This window comes from Procambarus clarkii, chromosome 29 (assembly GCF_040958095.1).
Source record: "Procambarus clarkii isolate CNS0578487 chromosome 29, FALCON_Pclarkii_2.0, whole genome shotgun sequence".
NCBI lineage: Eukaryota > Metazoa > Arthropoda > Malacostraca > Decapoda > Cambaridae > Procambarus > Procambarus clarkii.
In genome coordinates this window covers 12,469,229-12,479,393 of record NC_091178.1, presented here as the reverse complement: position 1 = coordinate 12,479,393, position 10,165 = coordinate 12,469,229, and the positions used below count along the sequence as shown (strand labels likewise).

Genomic DNA, 10,165 nt, shown 5'->3' with positions numbered 1-10,165 from the left:
CCTTTTAAGAAAACGCACAATACGTTATGGGTAACTATAATAATATATATTCTGGATTGTAAATGATTAGTTGGAGAGAGTAGAGGCAGAGACAAATGGGACAAATGTTTCTTTCACCCTGATGCCCCTGTTATCTAGCAGTAAATAGATACCTGCGAGCTAGACAGCTACTACGGGCTGCCTCCTGGGAGTTGTGTAACAAAACGGAGGCCTGGTCGAGGACCGGGCCGCGGGGACGCTAAGCCCCGAAATCATCTCAAGATAACCTGTCCCCCGACACAATGAATTAAATTAAAAATGGTAATTAAAGTGCTTTTAAAAACTGAGGATATAATTACATCATCTATTACATAATTGTTGCATTACATAGTAAATATTGGGCACATATCCCGTGTATCATTATGTGTTCCAGTATTCATAATGTTTATAGAATTTAGAATATCTCAACACGTTGGATCTGAGGTCAGTCAGTATGGGACATTCTTCAATATAATGTTCAAAGGAATGTTCACATTGTTCACAAGGAACATTATAATGTTCACAAGGAGCATTATAATGTTCACAAGGAACATTATATTTCATTCATTATAGGAACATTATTTCTCCCCAATGGTTTCAACCCCTTTAACCCTGTCGTAGCTCAGTCGATTAAGGCAGTGTTTGGGATGCTCCCGGACGCAGGTTCGAATCCTCGTCACGGCCCTTGTGGATTTGTTCAGGAACATTATAATGTTCACAAACCTGACTCACGGTGAATTCGACACGAGTTTTGGGCAAGCCACCAGACCCATCTGTGCCCCAGACGTTGCTTGGCAGCTAAAACATGACATTACCGAGTTCTTGCTTTATTAATTCCATATACCAACGTCTCCTCACAGTATTTATCACAATGTATAATGCTACGGCATTCTAGAGGTCTTCGTGAATGTGTTAGGTCTATTAAATTTTCACCGGAGATTCCATTCAGTATTCTCTCTGTCACTGAAGATGTGGATTGAATTTTGTAACTAGTTCATCAAGACTGTAGCTTGCTTAGCTAAATGAGTTGTGGGATTCAGTCCCTGAGCCCATTATGTGCCTCTGTAACCCCTGTCTACCGACCACAGGACGGGTATTGGGTGCATAATAAATTAACTAAACTAACACTGCTAAGGAAACCCTTATGTTAATTTCTATTACTGGTCTTCTTCAGGTTGTCCTTGCAAGCAGGTCAACGGGATTATGCTTTGATATACAAATATATGATGACATCCATAGGAATTTAATCTCAAATCTATTTTCTTTTGCGGTTACGTATATTGGATGGGTAACTAATTCATCTTTTATCTGCTTCTAGGACCGTCAGTGTAGCACTGATACACGTCGTTAACCTGAGAACACGCTCTGATGCTTTTCATTGTTAATGGTTTAAATAACGTAGTGTGTACATTATCTGTCTTATTTGCACTTACGAAATCTATTAACCTGTCCAAGTTCTCCTGTGGATTGATTGGCTGACTGAAGATTAATTGGGTCAGGCACATATTTAACATTTTGATGGAGTTGGCTACCTTATAAAACCAAAAAACATAATCCAATTTCCATTTCCTATAGCCCTCAAGTGGATAAAACTTTGTGACAGCTTAGTTTCAGAATTCAAATGATGAGATTTACTCGGGGACCACTCCGAAAACTATGCTTATAGTCAAAAATTTCTCCCTAATGGTAAGTAATATCAGCCTCTTTTATGTGAAAGGCGGTTTAAGATGCTCGTAAAAGATGATCAATCTCAGCACCCAATTAAGGATGATAAATCCCCCAGTTGTTCTAAGTATTGAGTCCAGTACTCGGGTATATTCGCTTCCCGGACTCTAGAGTAATGATTTCTCTCACTCTTTATATTCGCTTGGTTCCAGTTATCACCAGGGTGTTGGTGCTTGGCCTGAAGGTCATCGAGCAGCCAGATAGGCGTGATCTACAGGGATTTAACCTCCGCTGACCAGGTAGTGTGATCTTGAGGACCAACGCTGTGGTGCATCTTGACGATACATTGTTTCCACTTCCTCTTGCTCCTTTTAAACAAATTTTGTCGGGGGTGGGGTGAGGGTATATACAATTATTCATAATTTAATACAGTAACCTTCCGTCGACGTAACTTGAGCTGCCCAGACCGAGAGAGCTACCATTGGGTGAAACGACGTAGATTTTTATTAACATTTTTATTGACAAAATTAAGTACAATTTTGCCTAATATGAGGATTTCAATTGTCTTATTAAAGTGAGGATAATGCTGGTATTCACTGTCACACAGTACAGAGGGTCATACACAAGGCAATAAGTCTAAACTGTAGGCTGTGTGGAGCATAGAGAGGAGGTGTAGGTGTGAGATATATCATGGTTACAATCAATGTTTTGTAGAGAGAGAGAAGTATTTCTAGTGTGTAGAGAGTAGCGAGTGAAGAGATTCCACTGTAAACAAACATTTTTGCTTGGCAGGCTATGAAACAAGTGATGGCATCTAAATGTAAATGGAGCAGTAGATTATGGTACCAGATGCTCATGAAGTTAGTAGCTCACGGTGCAAACACGCCAATGAGTCACAATAACGTGGCTGAAGTATGTTGACCAGACCACACACTAGAAGGTGAAGGGGCGACGATATTTCGGTCCGTCGTGGACCATTCTCAAGTCGATTGTGAATCGATTTGAGAATGGTCCAGGACGGACCGAAACGTTGTCGTCCCTTCACTTTCTAGTGTGTGGTCTGGTCAACAAACACGCCAATTCTGTTTTGTGGCAGTTCTTAGAGCGTCGGGCTTAACGTTCGTAGCTTTAGTAGAGAGAGAGAGAGAGCTCCAAGGCTCCTTGTTATGACGGAAGTGTAGACACGTCTTCTCAGATATTTCTAGATAACAGGAACTAAAGCATAACGAAAAACATTTTTCCTGTCCCTTATAGTGATAACAGTATCATATTATCAACGGTAATCCTGAGCAAGTTACAGGAGAGACTAAGTATAACATATAAGCAGAGGCCTCATTTCCAAGTGATGTCGGGGCACTTACCACAGCCAAACAATCTATTCATATCAGCATCACATGAAGGCTCACAAACAATTACAAACAATTATATAGGGTACGAATGAGAAGGGATACGAGAGAAATGGTAAGTGAGAAATTAAAAAAAAAACATTAAGAATGTGAGAGGATAAGTGAAGAATAAGTGAGAAATACGAGAGAAATGGTAAGTGAGAAATTCATCTTTATATTTCTTAATGCTATCTATCTTGACAGTAGAGCTGGCAGCGGTATAGGCATTACTAAGGCAAATATTTTTTTATGCTGATGAACGTGTTCTATCAACACTAAATCATTGATGCTCTAGACTTTGTTTCAACTATGTGAGAGATATAACGTTGAATACAGCCCACTTTTGATCTTTGCAAATATGGTGTAATTATTTTGAACGCAATAAGACTTGTCTTACCCAAATCTTGAGCTACAACTACTGATCAGAGAAATTATCTCGTTAAAGTAACCATGATATATCTGTACTTCAGCCTAGAGTTTAGACCTATTGTCTTGTGTATGATCCTCTGTCCAGTGAGACAGTGAATACCAGCATTATCTTCACTCTAATAGAACCTAATTGAATTCCTCAGATAATGCAAAATTGTGTTTAATTTTTGTCAATGATAATAATTTGTTAAAGTATTCACAGAAGCATCTGAGGTCAGAATATGTTCTCAAAGTGCTGGCATGTAAATTTTTCCGATACCGCCAGTGACCTGTATGCGGTATCGAATGCCTTACCAAGTGCACTGGATCATAGTGATGACTGATAGTACGATTAAAATCTTTGTCTGTGACCTATTTAATTTCAGTAATGTTGAGCTTGGTAAGTTACATTGCGATGGGAGGTAAAAACCAGAGATATATCTAGTTTTTTAGTTTAGTTAATTTATTATGCACCCCATACCCATCTTGTGGGCGGTAGTGGAAAGGGTTACAGAGGCACATAATGGGCTTAGGGACTGAACCCCACAATTCATTTAGAGATATATCTTGTATGTTCCTTCTCGCCATCCTTCTAACATTCTCTCTGGCGTGATGTCTGCACATGTACCTGAAGTAATTCACACATTATCTCCTTTTAAGTAAGAGACGCATCCATCCATCCACCAAACAGTCTTGGCTGCTCCTTCTGATATTTGCATTTCATTTGAATAGGTACTCAATGACGACCTGTTAATTATCATATAGAGATTATTCACCATTCATTCCTCACATGTCAAATTTTCACTCGAGAAATCTTAAATATATAATCGTTTTCGACAAATTCATGTACACGTCTGAATATACTTTTAGTGTCAATTTTTTTTTAATTATTAACCATTTCTGCTGAAAGTGTCAGCGTAGTTGAAGTGCAGTTTTACTGAAACGGAATATGGCACATATGACTCCACTTTCACTCGCCTACGACCAACCTAAGCTTCACTCTGAACTTCTTGTCGATATCCAGGAGTGCCATGGTGACTGGTCGAATGGCCCGGTTCTTCTTCACGAGCCTCAACATGGCACTGTCGCTTGGCACTGAAACGTCAACCGTAGCTTCCTGCATGTTGTCCTTAATGGGTGACGGGGCTTCAGTCTTGCTGGGTACAGATAATGGCGGATCTAGCGGCAATCGAGGAGGCAGGAGAAGCGGTGGACGGGGAAGAGGAGATTGCGGAAGGGAAAGAGTGGATGGTGTCAAGTAGGAGGATGTCTTCAGTCTCATCTTGGGAAGGTGACCTTCCTGGAGAACGCGGGAACGAGACTGTCCGGTATGGAAAGACCTTATGGTATGCTCTGGAGCATATCGACGAGTGGGCCCAGGGCGGTCCTTCGGAATGAGAGCGGGCCCTCGGCGTTGGTTCACTTTGGGTATGGTGGTATATGGGAAGATGTTCTTTGGCATATGGGCATTGCAATCGATCGTGGGCGACTCGTTCAAGATGGGACGTAGGGTCCTCGCAGGTAAGGCAGTTGTATCCGGGGTGAGGTAAGAGTGGTCAATATCTGAGTAGAGCGAAGTGCTGTCCTCTTCGAGTAACGTAGGAGCTCTCCCAAGTGGAAGAGTACAGCGAGGACTCGACTCCACCGGTGTGTCTACACAGTGGGTAACGTTTGATCGACGGCTCTTGGATTGCTTTCTTGAAGCTCTCGGCTTTGAGGAGAGACGTCGACTCGTCGATCCTGGGAGGGTATCTGAAGTAGAAGAATGTTCGAGTGAGGACTGGAAGTTCGAGGAGCAGGAAGTAGAATAGGCTGGAGTCCCACTCCGCTCTTCCCTAGAACCCTGAGACTGGAAGAGGTGAAGCGCATTTGAGCATGACATAGAAGTTTATTAGTTACAATTTCTAATCATTCAAATCTGTATAAACCCACAATTATAAATCAAAGAAAAATACTAGCAGCCACAGTGATGATCCTAGTGTGAGATGGGGGGATGTCAGTGTGAGATGGGGGGATGTCAGTATGAGATGGGGGGGATGTCAGTGTGAGATGGGGGGATGTCAGTATGAGATGCTCGAGTTGTATATTATCTAGTGAAAGAATTTAAAAACAATAAATGTTAAATTAATATTTTTCTTTGTTATTTTTTAGAAGGGGAGAGTGAGAAGGGAGTGGGGAGGATGCGGGGAGACGGAAGGTTGGGGGAGAGAGGGATTATCTTTACAATCAATATTACTGACAAATATAAAAGACGAAAGATGGAAATTGAAAGTAAAGGTAGTAAAGCAAGGGGGTCATTAGCGGAGGAAATAAAGCTCAGTAAAAAATGTTTTCATCGACGTCATTTTTTGGGTGGAAAACGCAATCACTAGTGTATGAGCTGGACGTCAAAACCTGGCGTAGACGTCACCTGGACGTCAAGACCTGGTGTAGACGTCACCTGGACGTCAAGACCTGGTGTAGGCGTCACGTGGACGTCAAGACCTGGCGTAGACGTCACCTGGACGTCAAGACCTGATGTAGACGTCTCCTGGACGTCAAGACCTGATGTAGACGTCACCTGGACGTCAAGACCTGATGTAGACGTCACCTGGACGTCAAGACCTGGTGTAGGCGTCACCTGGACGTCAAGACCTGGTGTAGGCGTCACGTGGACGTCAAGACCTGGCGTAGACGTCACCTGGACGTCAAGACCTGATGTAGACGTCACCTGGACGTCAAGACCTGGTGTAGGCGTCACCTGGACGTCAAGACCTGGTGTAGGCGTCACCTGGACGTCAAGACCTGGTGTAGGCGTCACCTGGACGTCAAGACCTGGTGTAGGCGTCACCTGGACGTCAAGACCTGATGTAGACGTCACCTGGACGTCAAGACCTGGTGTAGACGTCACCTGGACGTCAAGACCTGGTGTAGGCGTCACCTGGACGTCAAGACCTGGTGTTGGCGTCACCTGGACCTCAAAAATGAGGAAGAATAGATGAGGAACGAAGGGATAGGTGGGGTATGAGTATGAGGTACGATAGGGTACGAATGAGAAGGGATACGAGAGAAATGGTAAGTGAGAAATTAAAAAAAAAACATTAAGAATGTGAGAGGATAAGTGAAGAATAAGTGAGGAAGAAGTGAGGAAGATGTGAGGAAGAAGTGAGGGGGTATGAAGGGCAATATTCTCACCTTGGAGAGCCAGCATTGATAGATGAGACAGGCGGAGCCCAGGAACACAACCAGGCCGCCCACGCCCACAGCCACGTACAGCCAGTTATCTGTGGAGCACAGCCAGGGGGGGGGGGTGAGAGGAGGTGTGAACGAGATGAGATCGTGTTTAATAAATTATCTTCCACATTTCCGTGGAAATAAGACTAGTCAATAGCTCAGTTGATAGAGCTTTGGCTTCGCATGCGCGTGGGGACCCCGGTTCGAGTCTCCTAGAACCCAGGTGAATAGAATACATCTTGTCTGTTTCGTCATTTTGAAACTATAGGGGCTTATAGATCCGTATTTCTGACTGCGTATTTGCGTTTTTGCGTATACCTGTGTTTTCATTTACTAGTCTCAGTATACATTTGTCTATGAATATTTGTGTCTGCATATATATATCTATTCGTATGTATGTCTACATAATTATCTATATCTACGTATAACTGTAACCCGCGTATATGTCAATATATGTCTCTGGCATTGTGTTTGCGTCTGCGTATATTTCTATCTACGGCACCTCTATCAGACTCGTAAATCTGCATGGTCCAATATGCCGAACTGTTTCGTTTATTTTGTAACATTCTCGTTCCCGAAGGCAACAGAGTCGTGTGTTCCATAGCGCGTCTCTGGATAATCCCTGCAGCGTGTAGGAGCACCTCAGATGTAAGTTGCTTAGCTTAAGGAGCCACTGGAATCTATAGCTTGAACCCATGATGTGTCCCCCTCAAATCTGTGTACCACTTAACCACAGGAGGAGTGTGGGATCATTAATAGGTCTATTAAACTTAGATGTTGGGGGCACTGAGGCTTACAGTAAGTTTGAATTGGGGGTTTTAATAGAAACTGGAATGAAAGAGGTAATGGGGGGATTCCAATATGAATAGATTATAAACTGCAGTGTCAAATGGCACAATGATTGTAATAGAAGGTGGTACATTGATTGCAATGGTTTTTTTCTACCACAGACGAGGCCCCCCCCCCCCCCCCCACACACACACACACACACATTGATTGCAATGGAAGGAGTTACAGTGATTGCAATGAGAAAAGAGAGCGTGATTGCATTGGGAGGGTGGAAGCGTACTAGTTTTAGAAAAGCATTGCTCCCTTTATGAACCTAATTACAGGATTGGGTGATGTATTTTTTCTATTTATATCTCTATTCACCTAACCTCCCCGTGTGAATACAATTTGAATTTCACCAGAAAACACGATGCAGATATATGCTCCTTGCAAGGTAATTATCAGGAGAAAGCGCTTAGCCATTGTGACTATATAGCAATTGGAAGGGATCAGAATAAGGATTTGGGATGGGACGGGGGGAAAGGAATGGGTGCCCAACAAATTGTACGGTCGGGGATTGAACGCCGACCTGCATGAAGCGAGACCGTCGCTCTACGGTTTCTTATTGGTATGAGAACCTTCCGTTATATTTAAGGGAGGGGAGACATGACTGTTAACTTATGTTTTGACCATTTTGTCCCCTATATTACATGTATTTTCAGGTCATCTCGTTAAACATCCAACTATCGAACGTCGTAATTAACACGGTTGACAAAGTAACAAAGAGTTGTTATGTATTTTGTAACCAGTTGGTCACTGGAAATGTATCAGTAAAAATGCACATTAAGAAAATAATGGGAGCAGGGCGGGAATAGAACCAGCGTCCTGGGTAGCCCCAGACGCTCGACTTAACCTCTTATTTCAGCGTTATATCAAATTTAGGACATGGTGGTCCACGGGTTAAGGCGCGCGCGTCTAGGACGACGCAGGACGCTGGTTCTATCCCCAAACCTACTTCTATGATTGTCTCACATACATGTTGACCAGACCACACACTGGAAAGGGAAGAGATGACGACGTTTCGGTCCGTCCTGGACCATTCTCAAGTCGATTGTGTGAGAATAGTCCAGGACGGACCTAAACGTCGTCGTCCCTTTACATTCAAGTGTGTGGTCTGGTCAACATATTTCAGCCACGTTATTGTGACTCCTCGTCTGCATTTTCACATACCTCCTCAGTTTATTATGATTTCCTTGTGTAAACTCCACGATAATATTACCTGTAAAGAAGTTCGTTGTCCCATCCATCTCTGATAGAGAGATTTTCGTCCTCTAACGCACTCTTAACTTCATGGATCTCAGTGGATAGGTGGCTGGCCTGGCCCCATCCTCCAGCTGAGTGATCACCCAAGGGACTGTCTGCTTTGGGAAGCTGGTGCCCGTTGTCGCGTAATCCGTGCTGTTCGTTCCGGCCTCCCTCAGATCATCCGGATAACACGGTTTCCGGAACACAGTTAGAGCTCTTTGCCCCACGTTACGGAATTGTGTTTTAGTCTTTAAAGGAAATGACTCGCTGAGAGGAGATAGTGAGATAACGCTCTCCTGAACAGAGCGGTGATCGGAATTGTCAGAGTTTGCTGCTGTCACGCGCCGTTGTTAATAGACAAAAAGAACGAAAGTAGACACACTAATTATAATTATTAAACGCTGAGCGTGCGAGCCGTTTCACACTAAATACATTATCAATACACAACATGTATTTTACTGAACAACGTTAGTTTGTTTACAAATACACTACACACATTTGTTCATGTCTTTATAAATATTTTTTATTTATATATACAAGAGTTCTTACATTCTTGTAAAACCATTCCTAACAGACATAGCGTTTTGGGCAAGTTCTTAATTAATCCTAATTTTCCCAGATTATGACCAGCCAAATTGTTAACAGCCAGGTATCCATTTACTGCTGGGTGAATAGTGGCTACAGTTAAGGATTGGTGCCAAGTCAATCTTCCCCAGCCAGGATACGAACCCTGGCCAAAGTGCTCCAAAAGCGCCGACGAGTGCTTTAGCACAATATATAAAATTCATTGTTGTTGAGGTATATCATTGCAAAATGATATATCATTGCAAAAATCGAGGTATATCATTGCAAAATGATACACTTCGTTATTTGTACGTTGTCTGGAGATATTAACTATTACAATTACTGCATGCTATAGGGGATGATTCTCCTGTAAGGAATTCGACGTCGAAGATCTTACAGGCGAATTATTTCCTAAATGTCAATTTTCAAATTGGAATTTCTCTCTCACAGCGTTGTCACCACCAGCTGTTCTCTTGAACCTGTCATTATGAAGGCGCTTCAGAACGTCTCAAGTGTTCACTAGAACGTTCATCTTTTTTTTTGTAACTTAAACGCTAAACAAAATAACAAAGTTACTACCATAAACCACTGCTGTGTTGGCCTCTGCGTTCACTCCATTATTTATTTGCAAATAGGCTCAGTGTACACTTAATCAGAATTAACGCAAAGGTCTTGTGAATGGACATACCAGAGTAAATAAAGATTCACATTTAATTCTGATTCGCTTAAGAAATGAAAACAATGTATGAAACTCATTTTAGATGTGATAGTAGAGGTTTCATTCCGGTTGTTTTTGCTTTTTTGTTTGCTTAAGTTAACCACATATTTTCATTTTCTTA

General features: G+C 42.4%; 1 protein-coding gene across 1 annotated transcript; it reads right to left on the bottom strand.

The window, feature by feature from the left end:
• Nucleotides 1-2,726: 2,726 nt before the first annotated feature.
• LOC123765071 (uncharacterized) lies at nt 2,727-8,894 on the bottom strand. Its single transcript, XM_045753496.2, has 3 exons — nt 8,737-8,894; nt 6,651-6,739; nt 2,727-5,325 (listed from the first exon to the last, which is right to left on the bottom strand). The coding sequence occupies exons 1-3, from the start codon at nt 8,762-8,764 to the stop codon at nt 4,447-4,449; spliced, it is 996 nt and encodes a 331-aa protein (XP_045609452.1). The 5' UTR covers nt 8,765-8,894; the 3' UTR covers nt 2,727-4,446.
• Nucleotides 8,895-10,165: the final 1,271 nt, after the last annotated feature.

Bases quoted from the DNA above. Each gene is read 5' to 3' on its own strand.
- LOC123765071 (XM_045753496.2), bottom strand. From the start codon at position 8,764: ATGGATGGGACAACGAACTTCTTTACAG. The intron at 6,740-8,736 runs GTAATATTATCG...TGTGCTCCACAG, and splicing joins GACAACGAACTTCTTTACAG to ATAACTGGCTGTACGTGGCT. The intron at 5,326-6,650 runs GTGAGAATATTG...CACCTCTTCCAG, and splicing joins ATCAATGCTGGCTCTCCAAG to TCTCAGGGTTCTAGGGAAGA.